This window comes from Salminus brasiliensis, chromosome 21, assembly GCF_030463535.1.
Source record: "Salminus brasiliensis chromosome 21, fSalBra1.hap2, whole genome shotgun sequence".
NCBI lineage: Eukaryota > Metazoa > Chordata > Actinopteri > Characiformes > Bryconidae > Salminus > Salminus brasiliensis.
Genome location: NC_132898.1, coordinates 7,057,671 through 7,076,337, shown reverse-complemented (window position 1 = coordinate 7,076,337; position 18,667 = coordinate 7,057,671). Strand labels below are relative to the sequence as shown.

Below are 18,667 nucleotides of genomic sequence, written 5' to 3'. Positions count from 1 at the left end.
CTTTCCTTCTCTTCTCTTCTCTTCTCTTTCCTTCTCTTCTCTTCTCTTTCCTTCTCTTTCCTTCTCTTTTCTTCTCTCCCCGTCTCTTCTCTTTCCTTCTCTTCTCTTCTCTTTCCTTCTCTTTCCTTCTCTTCTCTTTCCTTCTCTCCCCTTCTCTTCTCTTCTCTTCTCTTTCCTTCTCTTTCCTTCTCTTCTCTTTCCTTCTCTTCTCTTCTCTTCTCTTTCCTTCTCTTCTCTTCTCTTTCCTTCTCTTCTCTTCTCTTCTCTTTCCTTCTCTTCTCTTCTCTTTCCTTCTCTTCTCTTCTCTTCTCTTTCCTTCTCTCCCCTTCTCTTCTCTTCTCTTTCCTTCTCTCCCCTTCTCTTCTCTTTCCTTCTCTTTCCTTCTCTTCTCTTTCCTTCTCCCCCCTTCTCTTCTCTTCTCTTTCCTTCTCTTTCCTTCTCTTCTCTTTCCTTCTCTTCTCTTCTCTTCTCTTCTCTTTCCTTCTCTTCTCTTCTCTTTCCTTCTCTTCTCTTCTCTTTCCTTCTCTCCCCTTCTCTTCTCTTCTCTTTCCTTCTCTCCCCTTCTCTTCTCTTTCCTTCTCTTTCCTTCTCTTCTCTTTCCTTCTCCCCCCTTCTCTTCTCTTCTCTTCTCTTTCCTTCTCTTTCCTTATCTTTCCTTTTCTCCCCTTCTCTTCTCTTCTCTCCCCTTCTCTTTCCTTCTCTTTCCTTCTCTCCCCTTCTCTTTCCTTCTCTTCTCTTCTCTTTCCTTCTCTTCTTTTCTCCCCCCTTCTCTCCCCTTCTCTTTCCTTCTCTCCCCTTCTCTTGTAATATTTTTTCTTTCCTTCTCTTTTCTATCTTTTCCCATCTGTTCCATTCTCGTTTTTCATTCCTTTCTCTTCCCTTTCTTTTCTCTTCCATTTTCTTTCCTCCTCTTCTGTTCTCTTTTCTTTTCTCCTCTGCTCTTCTTCTCTCTAATGTCTCTCTTCTCTTCCTTTCTATTAACTTCTCTTCCTATGTCTTGATCTATTGTCTTCTCGTTTGTGTTCTTCTTCCTGTCTCTTCTCTTTTCTCCTGTCTTCTCCCTTTCTCTCCTTTTCTGTCCTTTGCTTATTCTCTTCGTCTCTTGTCCTCTTCTGTTCTCTCTTTTGTCATCTCTTTCATTCTCTCATTTATTTTTACCCTTTATTTAATCTATTCTCACTTCTTCCTTTCCTTGTTCTGTATTCTTTTCTCCTGTTTCCTCTCCTTTGTACTTTTACTCATCATGTCTTCTCTTAGCTCTTCTTCTCTGCTCTGTTCTTTGTTGCACTTCTCATTTCTCTTCTGTCTCCATTTTTTCTCACCTCACCTTATCTCTTTTCCTCCTTTCTCTTCTTCTCTTCATTTCTCATACTTTCTCTTCTACCATCTTCTTTCTTCTTCTGCTCTGTTCTCTCTTCATCTTCTGTTACTCTTCAGTTCTCTTCTCCTCCTCTGCTCCACTTCCTTCTTCTCCTCTTTCCTTTCTTCGCCTTTCATCCTTTTCACTGTCCAATTGTCTCTACAAGCCATCCATCCACCTCTTCTTTATCTTTTTCTCTCTCTATCCTGGTGCCCTCTCTTCTATTGTCTATTGTGTGAGGGACCTCCATCCATTACATTTCTTGTATTCCCATTTCCTCTCTTTTGCCCATCACCTCTGGATCCTTCCGCTCCCCCATCTGTTTCTTTTGGCAGAGGTGAAACCACCTTCAAAATCTGACCTACATACAGTGCACTTAAAAAGGGCAGTCTCTCAGTGTGTGCATTGGTCTGTGTGTGTGTGTGTGTGTATGTGTGTGTGTACAGCATGGTCGATGGTGGATGCAAAGCTGTCTTGTTGCATTGCCTGTTCCCAGTGCACTCTTAATGAACACATCTTGTGTAATTAAGTGATTATTCTTCATCAGCTATCCTCTGTGGCTGTGCGTTCTTCAGCAGAAAGCTAACACATAGATAAACACTCACACACACACACCCGTGCACTCGCCTGGACACACTCGCATTATATCCACCATCCTGCTGGACAGATGTGTCTGGTTAAGCTGTGACTATCATACTCAAATCTGCTGGCATTTTCATTATTTATCGTGTTCATGGTGTCCTTCAGCAGCCAGCTGTACTGCAGCAGGCCTCTTAGGGGGGTGAAACCGAGGCCTTGTCCACACTAATATGGAAACATTTGAAGGCACATGCGTATTTCTCTCTTTTAGCCTTGCATCCACACTGAAACAGCAACAGTGCATGTTTCTGGAAATGCTCTAAAGCGAAGCATAACATTAGAAAACGCAGCTGGTTGGAGAATTTGGAGATTTTCAGAAATGTGTCAACTTGTTATAGTAGACTGAGACTGTCACATGATGCAAGTTCCTTAGTTGATTATTTTTAGCAGATGGGACCTGTAATACCTTTTTTGCTAAGTCAAATCTAATCAGGTTTATTTGTAGAACTTGTTTTATAAATGATCTTGTTGGAAAGCAGCGTCACAGAAATTCAATGATCAGTAACAACAAAAGATCAACAACACATAAAGCATAAAATGCCCCACTGAGCAAGCCAAAGGCTACAGTGATATCTCACTGGCTCCGGTATATCTCACTGATGCAGCTGATGACAGCCTAACTAAAAGGAGAGAGCCAGAGGGTAACACAGACACACTGACATCCATCCATCCATCCATCCAGCAAACCTCTTGGTGAAAATAGCATGGACCTCATCAAGCACACATGTGGACGAAAATCATTTTGGCACCAAAATGCCATTTTCAGATAGATCTATATTCGTGTGAACAGGGCCTAAGAATCAACTAGAACCTGCAAACTGTGCAATACAGCAGTCCTACATGTTTATCACGTCACTCTGTACAGGATGATGGCAATCAAATTTAGCCTATCAGTCATGTTGGCAGGTATTGCACGCCAGATATGACAACGATTCTCTGATGATCGGCCCATGATACAGGAAAGTGACCACACTCTGCTTGGTTCATCCATCAACTTCGCTCACCACCTTGTAGGAGGTGTGAGTTGCACCTCATTCCATCTAGTTCTTCTACTGGTGACTGTTTTAGCTGTATGTTGTGGCACCTTTCCTTTTTTGAGACTTTGGTTTAGGTCTCTGATATTAAAAGTTTGGGTGAAATAAAATGAATTAGTGAAATGAATCTGCCAGATTATGATGGGTTGCTGTTTTGCGATAATTTAGCACTGTATGATTTTCATTTTTCCTTTATTAGAGTAATAAAATGTCTCGTTTTTTATTATTGTTGATGTGTAATACCACGGTGTAAAACCAATAACCAAAAGCTATGCAGGGTTTTAGAATGCAGCTGAATGGTCTGGCTTAAAGGAATTTAATCCCATCCATCTTGAGCCCTCCTTAGGGAATAATTGGCCTACAAAATGCAATTTACACAATTTTCCACTTACTCCAAATGAAAATGATCAGCCAAGACATGTTTGGGGTCCGTAGTTTGCTTCTAATGTATCTAACCGGTAATAGAATCTCATAGACGTTAGCATCATGCAATCTGCATGTCTGAATGTTGCAGGTTGTTATGTCATCTCAAACAAATTTACAAATGTGGTTATCTGGACTGCACTGTATGGACAAAAATATTGGGATGCACATTTTAAATATTGAATTCAGTTTTTTCATTTAGTGCCATTGCCACAGGTGCATTCCATCGAACACCAAGCCATTCAGTGTGCCTTTACAGACATTAAAGAAATAATAGGTGGTTCTAAAGCGCTCACTAAATTCCAGCGTGGTCCTGTAACAGGATGCCATAATTGCAACAAGTCGGTTTGCGAAATTTCTCTCCTCCTAGATATTCCAGCATCAACTGTGAGTGGGAATATTGAAAAGTGAAAGCATTTCGGAACCACAGCAACTGAGCAAGACCGCGTAAAGTTGCAGAGCGGGGTGAGGGCAGAGTGCTGAGGAGCGTAGAGCAGAACAGTCTCTAATGCTCTGCTTACTAAATAACTGCAGAGTTCCAGACAAAGTTGCAAAGGGGGACCAACGCCATATTAAGGCCTATGGATTTAGAATGGGATGTCATACACTAAGCTCATGTAATTGGAAATGTGTAGGCGTCCCAATACAGTCCATACAGTGAATGGCTAACAGGTGTGCAATAGCTTCGTAGATCTAAAGAAGCAAACTTTAGACACCAAACATGTCTTGGCTGATCGACTGCGTTTGGGGTGCAGGAAAATAATTGTGTAGATTTGATATTTGGCTGAACTGTCACTTTAAAACCAGGAAACCGTTGGAGAATCACAGCAGCTGCTCGAGGCTGGCAACGTCAGTGTGCGTACATGTGTTCTCCATGTAAGAGATTTCAACTGCACTTTTATATTCGTCCGTTTTCTTCGTTTTTTTTCTTCGTTTTTCCGTTTTCTCCGTTTTTCCTCTCCTCTCTTCTGCTTGGCTTTGATTAGATAGTCTCCACATTGTCATGCAAAGTGAGGGAAACTGGAGAATACAGTGAGTTTCCTCTGCGGCTCGTCTGAAAGGGACCTGCTGTAATCCCACGTGGCACCGAGCGGAAAGCGCTCTCTCTCTTTTTTCTTTCACTCCACCACTGTTCTTTCCTTTCCTGGTGTCAGTTTTCCGTGCCACTGTCTTACAAAAGCCTGGCGTCGACGGAGATCGATTAACTCCATTCATGTGTGAGTGTGTGTGTGTGTGTCGCCTGCTAGCCTTTTTCCTTGTTTGTTTTTAATTACACTCCGCTTCGTCTGTTGTTTGGGAGAAGAAGGGTGTGGCTGGCCTTCCTTTTAGTTTTTGTTTTGTCTGCTTGATGTTGTTCTGCTTTGCTTTGATTGGCTATGTCTGCCTCTGATGAGCTTCAGATGTCTCAGATGAGTTTGAGTTTGCAGTCTGAACAGTTTGGTTGTATTTTTCTTTTCACAAATACCTGGAATTGCCTTGTTTAGGCTGTCCCTGACAAAATCAAAATGAGCATGGACTGGCACTAGTACATCAAAAATGATTCCATAAAGACACCAATTTGATTGAATTGATGTTTACGTAATCACCATAGTCACAAAGCAATACCAGGGGCAGTAAAACTCTGGACCTATGTCACTCCTCATCAGACCAACAAGCAACAGATAATACGATGGATGAGTGGATGGATGCTCCTAGCTTGGTAGCACTGCGTGATGAGGGCTGGGGGCTATCCATCCATTTATCCATTGTATTATCCGCTTCTTCCTGGTCAGGGTTACAGTAGATCCAGAGTTTACTCAGAATCATTGGGTGCAAAGCAGTAATGCCCTCTCGATAGGGCGCCAGGCCATCGCAGGGTACCACTCTTTCACTCATACACTCACATCTGGGGCAATTTAACATTGCCAATTTACATACTCTTTGTGCTCTGGAAAGTGTGAGGAAACCACAGTACCCAGAGGAAACTGTTGGCACCATGCCTCATGCCAGACTGGGGCTGGAGGGGTATAAAGTGCCCCAACATTGAGCTGTAGAGCAGTGGAACTGTGTTCTCTGGAATGATGGTTGGCGCTCCATCCAATACTTTTGATAAGGTGGGGTGGTAATCATCCAACATCGTGACCTCACTAACGCGCTTGCTGCTAAATGCAATCAAATCCTCACAGCAATGCTCCAAAATTTAGTAGAAAGCCTTCTTTCCTGGACAGTAGAGACAGTTCTTCCAAAAAAAGCAGTGTAAACCCTTTGTAATACCCTTGATTTGAGAACCGACCATGAATGAGCAAGTGTCCCAATACTTTTGTCCATAAAGTATACCACTATGACATTCTGCGAGTTCGGTTTGCATTGAACTTTACCGCCCATGCTTGTAGATTCAAGTCCAGGGCCATGACCACTTTCACTTTGTGTGTCCTCCAAGTTAGCAGACGGTGACCAAGCGTAAAAGGAGGGCATGTGGGTGTGGTAGGCCTGTGGGTGTGTGTGTGTGTATGTGAGAGAGAGAGATGGGCGTGGGCGTCAAGGGGCCGTGTCCTAGGAGCCAGGGCAATGAATACTGACAGCCGCTGCTCTGTGTGGGTCATTCACGCCCCGCCGCTCATGCTAGCCATAACACACACATGCTGACCGCTAGAGAGTGGGTGTGTGTTCATGTAGGAGTTAGCCGACAGAGTCACCTGCTCTTTCCGGCCTCTGTGTGTGTGTGTGTGATGTTCCAGTGCATTCAAGCCCACCGATTTCCATCACACAGAGTGTTTTATGAAGGATCAGCACCATTGGTCATGCAACTCTGTTACCGGTGCACTGAGATAAAACCCAAGCGCTTTCCGCATCGAGCTCTGCTGGGAATCAGCGGGGAAAGGCATGGCGGCTTTCAAATAGCGCTTTCCCTCCCTCCTTCCCTTTCCTAGTTCTTCTCCTTTTTTTTTTTTGGTCCGCTCAGCAGGCCAGGCGAGAGTAGCCAGTGTCCTTGACTGATGGACACACCAGGGTTAAGGGGGCACTGTTTTGGATATTGCTTGTCCACTGTTGCTGCAGTGATTATATAGAGAGTATAACAAGAGTTACAAGAGACCAGTGTCCTTTGAGCCTGCAGTCCTGACTTATTTCGTTTGGTTTTTAATCCAAATTATGACAAAACTATCTATTCTGTCATTAAAATAATCAATTCTCTATTTATGCACAAAATTAGACTGTACTCACATCAGTAACTTCTCTTTAGATTTGTTAAATAATTCTACAAAGGCAATTACTTTTCATATTTTTAGTTATTTTACATTAAATGCAAAAGTACCTACACCAATTTTATATTCCTCACTAGACAACAAAAGGTCTTAGTCAATATTTCATGTATACTATATGGCCTAATGTTTGGTGAATACCCCTTCTAATGAATGCATTCAGCTACCTGTGTAGTCCCTGTAGAGAAATACTGTCAATAGAATAGGACTCTCTGAAGCAGATACACATGAATCTGTTGGTACCATGCCTAATACCAGGTGTGGGCTTGAGGGTTTATCCCCTAGCATTGCGCTGTGGGAAGGTGGAACTGTGTTCTCTGGAATGCTTTTAGAATGAGTTGGGGAGTTGGAGATGAGGTGGGGTGGTGATCATCCAACACTGTATGCCAGTGACTCCAAGCACTGTTCCGTTCCTCAGTGCAAACCAAAGTTTATGAACGTCACATCTTGCTCGCTAGATACTAACTCCATTATGGCTGATGGCTGAGGAGAAGCTGGTCAACGAAGTGGAGAAATACCCAGAACTATGCCACTAATCACCTATTTTTAAAAGAAAACCACAAATCACCTTAAACTTTCGCTTGAAGTCAGTTTGAACTTAAACAGAAGCGTACTTATAGACGGCATGGCAAGGTCTGGTGTGCAACAGCCTTAAGACTGTTGGAGATGGTTTCTCCAATTCTGGCTAGTTTGCATATTGTTGCACTCTCAGCAATGCTAAACCAGCCTTTTCTAGCATTGTATTTCCTCCTCTCTCCATCTGTATCCTTGGCTGTTAGCTTTGTTTGCTATGTGGCAGTCTTTTGCTGACTTGTCGTCTCCATAGAACCTGCTCTTGGTTAGAGGTGAGACAAGAAGGCAGTAAACTTTAAAACTGAGACCATAACTAGAGCAGAACATGCCTGGCCATGACACATATGAAAAAAAAAATTATCTCTTTCTCTATCTCTTTAGCGCTCTCTCTCTCTCTCTCTCTCTCTCTCTCTCTCTCTCTCTCTCCTCTCATCTCACAGCATGGCCTGCGTTTGTGTAGCAGAAGATTAAGTAGCTCTGAAGGTCCCATGTTTACAAATACGCAGGCGAGAAACAGGCCAAAGCTGGCCGAATTGCTGCAGAATACAAATAGCTTTTATATCAGCCCCCGAGGCCCAGCCCGAGGAAAATGTGTTTGCCATCCTTTCGCTTATGCCAATGAAATATGAAGCTTCGCTTTCTCCCCCCGTTCCAAACCCTCTTCCCTAAACCCCAAATCAGCCAGGAACCTGCTCAAGTTGTCGTCCTCCTCAAGCGTACACATACACCCACACATATACACACTCTCTGACTTTTTCTATGCGTACCTCCACACCTTCTCTCGGCCTAGTTTCCTCCTCTCTCTCAGGTTTCTTTTTTCTCTGCGGCGCTCCTCTCCGATCCCTCCTCCTCCCAGGTGGAGCTGAGGGAATATTAGCCGGCAGACAGATCATTTAGGGGTCAGACCCGTGACTGCTTTAATTGTGATTTATGTGCTTACGGCCGCCGAGTTTGGGACTAGCCTTTTCTAATTGATCATCCCAAGCTCCACGGAGCAAGAGGGTTCTGGCACTGCTCCTGCTCTTTCCCAAAGTACGGCACGGAGACAATTGGAGCTCCGGCAGGCTGCTCTCTGACTCCTGAATCCACAAAAAAGCAAGACAGAGCGTATTTAGCATTGGTTCCTCACTACAACTCTGGCTGGTCCACCAGTGTTTGGTCAGACTCCCATAAAGTAACCCTAGATAATAACATCAACAACAACATTCACCTCCAGAATCAAATTTGGTTGAGGTAGGTGGAGATGCCTGTCTTTTACTTGCTTAATGGGGAAGGAGAGGAAGTCTAGCTATTCACTCGCAACAGTAAATCCACCAGAACAGGTAGCTAGGTTGCAGCTAGTTTCACTGCTGAGTAGCTGAATGCATTAATTAGAAGGGGTGTCCACAAACAGTTGGACTCGATATGGAATGATACGGAAAAATGTGACAGCAGGCCAAGGCTCTCCAAATGTTTGCAGAATACAAATAGCTTTTATTTCATACAGTAGAATGAGGAGAAACTTGTGAAACGTGAAGAGGACATGCCGTTTCCTCTGCCCCTGTCCCACTTCCTGTGCTAATGGCCTCATGTCACCCATAAGTAATCTCCCCCACCAGCTTCTCATGCAAGTTGGCCTGCATTATTCATTCTGCGCCAGGTCGTACAGGGTTAGACCATGCCTGGGTATGAGGGGTGAGGGGTAAGTGTTTTGGATTGTAAATGAAGAACATTGACATAAAAGAACTGGAAGGAATGAACCATGCGACTTCCCAAAGGTTTCATGGTCAGGAGCTGTCTGCGATCCCCTGTGTGCCGTCCATTAGCTGAAACCTGCAGATGACCCTCCACCGTGTCCCCTGACAAAAAAAATAAAAAAACTACAGGCCGAACCCGAAGCAAACTGTCCCAGGAGAGTTAGCATGGTTGAATGGGTAATGGTCCTGTAAAATCACATGGCCGCATGTCAAAGCAGGGAGGAAGAGGAGAATATCTGTCCTGCTTCATCAGCATTCTCCTCTAACACCCCCCTCAGGTGTGCACAGAGCGGCAGCACACTCAGCACGGTTTGTGCTAGCTGCTTCCCCTCAAAACACTCATATTCTACATTTTCTTCCTCCACTGATGTGGTCATACGTAAACTATATGGACAAAAGTATTGGGACACCTGCACATTAATCGCTTTATCCAAAAAGAGTTTATCCTGCTTTTGTTGGAGTGACCATCTCTACTGTCTGTGGACGAGATTCTACTAGATTTTTGAGCATTGCTGTTAGGATTTGATTGCATTCAACAACAAGAGCATTTGTAATGTCAGGATATTGGATGATCAACACCTCACCTCATCCCCAACTCTCATACTCAGCATTGGATGGAGCACCACCATCATTCCGAAGAACACAGTTCCACTGCTCCACAGCTCAATGCTGGGGGCTTTATACCCCTTTAGCCCACACCATCTTTGGGTAGAAGATCACACCTTTAATCCCTGTTAATTCCAGAATGCCACAGCCATCCACAGCTAGAAGTTCAAGAAAGCCAAATTGGCCTCCCACTCTCTGGATAGGTAGGATGACCCTCCCTTTCCCCCATCACTCAACACAGTGCTAGTGCTGGCTAGCAAACTGTGACTATTAGACCTAGGTCTGTCTAGACCAAACATGTCAAAACACGTTAAAAAGAGGTCCCATGTTTTCTAACAGACATATTGACGTAACAGACATATGACGTACTGACATATATTGGTAGCACTTGAAATGATAAGGAATGATAAAAACTTCAAGTTTAAAGGTGGTGGCTGCCACTGTTTTCCATTTCCATTGGTTAGACTTCAGCTCATATCTACAGTCAGTGGATCCAGGGCATCCAGAAGTCACAGAGCGACGTTTGTCCTAACAAAATTGGAATCCCACCCATAGGAAATCAAATTGTGATTAGCTAATTGCGCTGTCAGTTCTAATTATGTTGGCAGTTAACCTGATGCGTTAGGCCTTCAGTCTAACTCCTGAAGTCCTAAACAATTGAAACGTGCTTGCTTAGCTGTATCTCCCAAGATACCACAGTACCACAGGGGGAAGAAAATCCTGTTTGGCATTTCAAGAATTTGAATTTGAATAAGTTTACTGGTGATGAAAACAACATAGCAACCGAAATTCGTAAGTCGTTATTTTTAATGATGTCAAGTGGGCAAGTTTGGCAACGTGATCAAGTTGAGCTTTACTTGACTTTATGCAAATGAGCAGAGACCCGCTGCAGCAACTACAAATCAGAAAGGTTTTTACATTTCCTCAAAACTCCACTGACTTTGGTTCCTTGTGAAAATTAGTTCCTTTTGCGAAATGGACCCATCATTGCTGTGTCCGATCAGACAAGACAATCTATTTCAAATCCATAGTTGAATATGAGTTTATTGGTTTAATTAAATCAGTACATTTATAAATAAATATGTATATAATAGTTTCTTGATTCGCAATAATAATATTAGTTTTGTCACTGTTGCAGTTCCCGGACACACCCACCAGCAACTTGTCACCTGTGAAGCAAAACTAAGTGTTTTTATTGCTTGCGGTGTGCAGGGTTAGGCCTTCTCTGAAAGCCTAGAAGGTATTGGTGGTTCCCTAATAATGTTTGAATTTGAAAGAATTGAAGGCTAGCTTCACATGGCTTGGTGATAGCACTGTGTGGTAGTGGCAAGGCCAAATTAGGGGCTTGGAAAAGGCCATAGCCAAACTAGGTGAAAGAAACAAGAAGACAAATGAACCAAACTACTGTAGAGAACCCATCTTTTCCAAGAGAACCTGGTGTAGTGTACGTTGAGTATTGTGTGTATCTAAGTCTCCATACTGACTATTTGTATTTGGCTGCCTCTAGCTTGAGGTATCTTTTGGACTCTAGCCTATAAAACTAGCTATGGATATTTTCAGAGGAAACAGTGTAGCACTTTTGTAAGCTTTTCTGCATAAGAGTGTCTGCTAAAGGCCTTAAACATAAATGTCTTTTTTTTACTGATTTAGACTGGTTTAGAAACCTCAGGGAGGTTAATGTAAAATTTAGGCACTCTTGTCATGAGTGTGGATCTCCAGTAACTCCAGTAACAGATTGTCTACAGGAACAACGCTCCACATTGCTTCAGCAGGAATGGGAACCAGACTGCTGGAGGCTGAATGTACTGGTAATTGTTCATGGTTGTGACATCACAACAATATTGAATTAAGGACTAGAGGAATGAGTGATTTTAAACTCTACAAATGTTTACTTACGACAGTGAACTCTGTTGATGGCCTCTCACACGACCCTCCAGGCTGACCACAATCGCCAGCATACAGCATATATACAGCAGCGCTCAGTGGGGAGATTAGACCACTGCCAGCACTCGAGGAGGAGGTGTGTGTGTCAGGGGAGGGGAGATGGTGGGTTATCTGGAGTGATCAGATAAGAACGTGCTGCTCTTGGCAGATTGAAGAGTTTTTCAGCTCCAGCTTTTTATATGTTTTTCACTGCTTTGGGCTTGAAGGCTGTTTTGTTATGGATGAGAGAGCATGGGCTCTCTCTTTCTCTCTCGCTCTCTCTCTTCAGGTACTGATATTGGGTTTCTTTGCATTATATATCAGTGCAGTGTGAGTGTGTGTGTGTTGGGGGGGACCATAACAGACTATAAAAAAACACCAGTATCAGCAGACGTCAGAATACTTTACTCTCTTTATTCTGAATGATGTCATACCGTACACTCTCCACCACGGGAGACAGAGTGAGTGAGAGAGACAGAGAGAGAGAGAGGGCATAGGATACATGAAGATAGGGGGAAAGAGAAAGGAGGGGAGAGAGCAGGTGAGGGCAAGAGATAGATAGAAAGTGTGAGAGTGAGAGAGGGCTCAGAGATGGGACAGAGAGAGAGGGAATGGGATGGAACAAGAAAGAGGGAGAAAAAGGAGAGTGAGGGAGAAAGCGAGAGGACAGCGAGGAACAGGGTTAGAAAAGAGAGGGAGAGAGAGAGAGAGGATGAGAGAGAAAGATAGGGGGAGGCAGAAAGAGAGGAGCATGGGATATAAGAATAAAAAAGAGGAGATGATTAGAAAGTGAGGGATAGAGATAGACAGAGAGCGCGAGAGTGAAAGAGGGCTTTGGGAGGGAAAGAGAGAGACAGAAGAAGTGGGACAGAACAAGAAAAAGTAGAAAGGTAAGAAAGAGAGATAGACGAAGAGAGAGAGAGAGATAGAGTGTGAGAGAGGGAGAGATAAAGGAAAAAAGAGAAAGGGGGCGATAGGGAGGGAGAGAGTGAAAGAGAGAGCAAGCTAGAAAATAGAGTGTGGAGAGAGGGAGGTAGGTCAAGGGAGGCAGCAGAGAAAGGGGTGAGAGGGAGGGGTGAGGGAAAGGGAAAGAGAGAGGGAATGGGATGAAACAAGTGAGGGAGGGAGAGCGAGAGAGGGAGTGGGACAGAAGAAGAGTAAGAAGGGAGCGAGAGAGAGAGAGAGAGAGAGAGAGAGAGTAACTGTGGGCTGATAAAAGCTGCTGATTGAAGCTGGTTTGGAGGAATTCGATTGCGCTTAATGTCTTTGGCCCTGTGCCCGGCTCCGCCGATGGGCTGCCATTAACATCCACGGACAGCATGTCTTCACTCAGGCGCAGACGTGACCGGCACACGCACGCGCGCACACACATGAACATGCACGGCCCATTCCCTCCGGCCTGACTTGTCTCCATCAGTTTGTGCAGAGCTGTGTCTGTTTTGATCAGCGTCAGCGAGCCGTCCTCTAACGTCCTGCCCACTGGCCCGTGCGTCCAGTGTTTCAGGTGTGGTCCATCTCCCTGCTGACCTGAGCTCATTTCCTCCTGTGCAGGCACTTGGCCTGTCTGCCACTCTGCTGATCAACTGATGGTCTTCATTTTCTTTCCTTTTTATATTATATTTCTGAAAAACAGGCATCCACGTAGCATGCTGACTTGAGGACACTTTACAGACCCTTTACAGACACTTTGAGGACAATGTTTTAACCCTTAAAGCTGTTTTAAAGCCATTTATGACCTAATATGAAGCTGGTGGCTGCTCTTTACATTCCTCACACCACCTCCACCAGCCTGGACTGGTGACACAAGGCAGGGTTGGTCCATAGATTCATGCTGCTGGCATGAAACTCTGACCCATCTACCATCTGTGTGAGCCTCAGCAGAAAGCAGAGTTTCTCCAGCATTTAACTGGCCAGTTTTGGTGAGCCTGTGCTCAGCCACTGCAGCCTCAGCTTTCTGTTCTTGGCTGAAAGAACTGGAACCTGTTGTGGGCTTCTGTTGAGAAGCTTTTCTGCTAACCATGATTGTACAGAGTGGTTATCTGAGTTACTGTTGCCTTTCTGTCAGCTCCAACCTGGCCATTTTGTCTTGACCTCTCTCATCAACAAGGCATTTACGTCTGCAGAACTACTGTTTTCTTTACTACATTAAACAGTAAGTACAGTAAACTCTACAGGCCCAGGAAATACTGATGATCCTTATCTGAAGCTGCTGATATAATGCATTGTACTGCGGCCAGGCAATTGGCTTATTAGATAATTGCATGACTGGGTAAATGTACAGGTTCATTTTCACGAAGGTCCCCTTCGCTGCTGCTGTAACGTCTACTCCTCTGGCAAAGCTTTACAGTAAATGCAGGAACATAGCTGTCGGAGCATCAGTGGGGTCAGATACAGATGTTATATGATTAGTTGGATGGTTAACTGGACTCACTGGTCTAGATACTCTACATACAGTGTATCTCCACCTGCTCTCTCCGGAGTTACCCAAAGGTTCTTCATTTGAAGTCAGAGAACATTAGGAAGTGCAGATTTTAGCCATCAGCATGGTACAGTGAGTACAAGCATGATTCCCTGCTGAAAGGCACCTTGGCTGCTGTGTGTGTGTGTGTGTGTGTGTGTGTGTGTGTGTGTGTGTGTGTGTGTGTATGTGTAAGCGTGTTACTGTGTGTAGGATCCGCTCTCAGACACCACGCTGAGGCTGATCTAATCGTGTGAATGTAATTAGGCTTTAATTGCCCAGCGTGTGAGACTCTGGCATCTGTCTGGAGCTCAGACGGCAAATAATGGCCTCAGACGCTGTCATTTCTTAATCACACTGTTACCAAACACACACACACAGCTGAGAGTACTTTGTGTTACTCTGCAGAGACTTGTTGAGGGAGTGTGTGCGTGCATTCGTGTGTGTGTGTATGTGTGTGTTACTGTATGGAGTTCTTCTGTAGAGTCTGTGTAAGACACTCATTCATTCACTACACAGTCCAGCCTTCCACTCTACACTCTGCTCCTATTGGCTTTCTTTCTTTAATCTCTCTCTGTTTGTTTGTTTGTTTCTTAATTTTTTTTCTTTCATCTCATTCTTGTTTGCTTTCATCTTTGTTTCTTTCTTTCTTGCTTTCATCTTCTTTCTTTCGTGTCTTTCTTTCATCTTTACTCTTTTAATTTTCTCATTTCTTTCTTTCTTTGTTTTGTTTTGTTTGTCTATTTTCTTTCATTTTTCTTTATTTATTTTTTTCAGATTTACAGTATTTCTTTACTTTCCTTCTGTGTGTGTGTGTGTGTGTGTGTGTGTTTGTGTATGGGTAGTGAAGCTGAAACCTCAGCTTATGCGTTCGATTCATTCCCGTAATGCAGAGCCTGTTTAAAGCTGAACTCTCATTCAGCTTAAAATAGCATTAGAGTCGACCTGCCGGCTGGAAGGACACACACACACAGGCACGCACACACACACACATACAGTATATCAGACATTATTCACAGCAGACAGTAAAAAAAAATAGGACCCACAGTATGTGTGTGAATTTATATATATATATATATATATATATATATATATATATATATATATATATATATATGAAGAGAGATAGAGAGAGACTAATCATAAATGCTCAAAGAAAGTATAGTAACTATGTATGTGTCTGTGTTTTATCCACAGTGTCTCTATGGGTGCTACGTCCACTCCTCCATCATCCCCACCTTCCATCGCAGGTGTTACTGGCTGCTGCAGGTAAAGCTCTATACTGCACCCACCATTACACTACACCCAGCACTATACTACTACACTGCACCCAGGACTACACTACACCCAGAATCACACTACACCCACCACTACACTACTACACCACACTGAATACTGCAGTAAACCCCACTCTGTCTGAATAGCTGGTAGGAGATGAGTGTTAGTGTAAGTGTGTGGGGGAGAGAAAGCGAGACGTAGAATCTTAGAATCTACACCAGTCGCTCTGGTTTCCCCTCCGTGTCATCCGTCCTCCTTTCATCTTTTCCCTTCGCTCTTCATCTTCTGCTCGTGGACCAAACAGAGGCTCAATTAAACACAGCAAACACTGCCCATCCGCTCGGTGTGGACCACTGTTCTGTCTCGGATTAGAGCAGGCTTTCAGTGCTAAGCTGCAGGTTGTTTGTGTGTAGTGTAATGTGTGTACTGTTACAGTTCTGCCAGAGTCTTTCAGCTGCTGCTGGCGGAGAGAACAGAGCAGAAAGTGATAGATGAGGAGAAGAGACGAGAGCTATAAGCTTACTACAGACAAGAGTCTCTCTCTTTCTCTCTCCCTCTCTCTATTCTGCCCTCTCTCACACACTCTTTCTCTTGTAATTTTTTTCTGTGTATTTATCCATTGCTTTTCCTTCCCCCACATGAAAATCCTGACTAGTGAAATTGCCTTAAAGGACTCCAATCACGAAAATCTGAATTCTTCTCTTGAAGTTTACAGTCACATGTAAATATTTTTCTTTACGTTTCAGACCATATATAGAATGGCCAAAACAGCTGTTTTAACAGCACTGTTTCTCTGCTGTCAAAAGAACTGACACATTTACATATTATCGCCCATTCAGCCTATTGCAGTTTTACCCCACTTATTCGTATTGCAGTTATAAAGAGTGTTTCAGCCCAGAATGCTCTCAGGACAGAGCCCATTGTTCTGGTATCAGCCTTAAAGGCACAGAAACAAAAACAGCCCGTTTCATTCTATTCTCATACACTCATTTTCTACCCAGTTTGGAAGGCCAGTTACCCAGTCCCCATGGTCACTAGCAATGCCCCCAACACTAGGAGGGCAAAGACTAGTACGTGTCTTCTCTGACACACGTGAAACCAGCCACCGCCTCTTTTCAAACTGCTGCTGATGTAGCATCGCTAGGTAGCCAGCATGCTCAGAGAAATGCACGGCTCCCCAGCTCCTATACAACGGACGCCTGTGCTGACCAACATCACACTTGGAGTGATGTGAGGAGGAAGTGCCCCAACCCACCCCTGAGAGAGCAAGGCCAATTGTGCTCTCTCAGACTCTGGCAGACAGGGTTTTTATGGAACCAAAAGTGGTTCTATGGCTTTCTTTTTTTTATTTGTCAATTTCTTTTTGGTGCTTCCAATTAACCCACCGTTTGTAGCTCCACCTAACACTAACTTAACACACTTAATACATGTCTTCTCCAATACATGTAAAGCCAGCCACCGCCCATTTTTTTTTAAACTGCTGCCGGTGCGACATCGCAGAGCAGCCCACAGTCTCAGACATGCCATCTACTCACCTGAAGAGAGCATAGCCAATTGTGCGCTTTTGGGTTCCAGCTGCCAATGGCAAAGCAGCATAGCTCGGAATTCGAGTATGTTAAATTGTATGTAAAATCAAAAACATTATATATGAATATTTTATATATATATATATATATATATATATATATATATATATATATATATATATATATATATTTTAGAATTTCTTTGTTAATTTATCTTTTTTATTTTTCTCATTTTTTGCTTTAGTTTTGGTTTTCTCTTTCTCTCTCTCTCTCTCTCTCTCTCTTTCTCTCTCTCTTCCTTTCTCTCGTCATTTCAACCTCTATTTACTTCTGAGTGCTAGAGGCAGAATTCAGTGTGTGTGAGCGTCTGTGTGTGTGTGTGTGGCTCACAGTCTGTTGCTTTATTCTGTATGTGGTTGTGTGTAGGAGAGCTGCTGTGAATGAACAATGTGACAGCATGTTGCTGGAGACAGTGAGAGTGGGCAGAGAAGAGAAGTCAGACAGACAGAGAGAGGGGGGCTGCTGTGGTGAGGGGGCTGGTGCTCTTGGTGGGGACTGATCATAGATTTAGAGTTTTTCTCTGCGCTCGGCTCGTCTGGAGTGTGTGATTGATTGCAATGAGTGAGAATTCCCCCATAACAGAGTCAGCGGGAGAGAACACCTGAACCACTCTCTCTCTCTCTCTCTCTCTCTCTCTCTCTCTCTCTCTCTCTCTCTCTCTCTCTCTCTCTCTCTCTCTCTCTATCTCACACACACACACTCTCTTTCTCTGTGTGTGTCTTTCTTTCTCTCTCTCACTGCCTTTATCTCTCTCTCAATCTTTCTTTTTTCTTTCTCTCTTTTTTCTCTTCCCTCTTTTGTCAGTCTTTTTTCTCCCTCTTTCTCTGTCTTCTCTCTCTCTCTCTCTCTCTCTCTCTCTCTCTCTCTCTCAATACCCCACTACTATGTGAATAGTTCCTACAGGCACGTGCGTATCGTTTAATCTTATCCGTCTTAGGCCCTGTCCACATGTATATGAGGTTTTCTTCTGGGATTTGGCCTCCCATCCACAAGAAAACACCATTTCCTCACTGAAAACAGAGCTTTTTGAAGACACTCTCCAAGGTGCTGATTTCTGAAAACTCAGAGAATGGAGAAAATGGAGCTTTCTGACGTCACAATGCCTCCATTTATTTTGGCTGAATCTCAAAAACTTCCTTACTCCCGATGTAGTGAACTACATAAGTCATATAACTACAATGTCTATGCTAGGCCAAAGCTAGGCCAGGCCAGGCAAGGCAATGCTAGGCTATACCATGCTGCTGTAAGTCAGAGCTTATTATTTGTTTCCCACAAGCTCACAATAAATGGATAAATCAGTGTGTTTCACTGAGGGAAAATAACAGGGTGTTAAATAAGCTTGTAAAGCAGCATCTGAGCATTACACTCAATAAATTCATTGTGTTGCACCATTAATAACCTGTTATTAGGTTTATTTAACATGCAGGAACAAAAGACTTTACAGCTCATCCCAACAGCTTTAACAGCCTGTTGCATTTGCTTAGCTCAATCAGTTATCATTTGCTGCTACTAAAACTGGCCAAGCTTACACTGTAAAATTTTTTTGTTACAAACCATTAAAGTTTAATAACTCAGATCATTTTAGTTAACACCCTGAACTGAGTATGTGTTAAATGTAGTCAAGGAAAGTAAGTGAGTTGTAGTTAGTCTGTTTAAGTTGTCAACAGAGGTCTTCACAACGGGATTGCATTGGAGGGCAACAGGTGCCAGAGTCCAGCACAGGTCATTGATTTTCCTGCTCTAACAGACCCTACTAAACCTGCCAATTAGATCAGGTGTACGTGAGCAGAAACAGCACATAACTGAGCAGGA

The 18,667-nt window shown here is 43.6% G+C and overlaps 2 protein-coding genes across 9 annotated transcripts in view; both read left to right on the top strand.

Moving 5' to 3' along the window:
* vamp3 (vesicle-associated membrane protein 3 (cellubrevin)) overlaps nt 1-18,667 on the top strand; it is a 298,514-nt gene that overhangs the window by 189,791 nt on the left and 90,056 nt on the right. The gene's annotated exons all lie outside the window — the stretch shown is intronic.
* LOC140543323 (calmodulin-binding transcription activator 1-like) overlaps nt 1-18,667 on the top strand; it is a 363,513-nt gene that overhangs the window by 272,083 nt on the left and 72,763 nt on the right. For all 8 annotated transcript variants that reach the window (XM_072666395.1, XM_072666396.1, XM_072666397.1 and 5 more), the window contains one exon: nt 15,189-15,260. In XM_072666395.1, the coding sequence (XP_072522496.1) occupies nt 15,189-15,260 (72 nt within the window). The remainder of the gene's footprint in view (nt 1-15,188; nt 15,261-18,667) is intronic.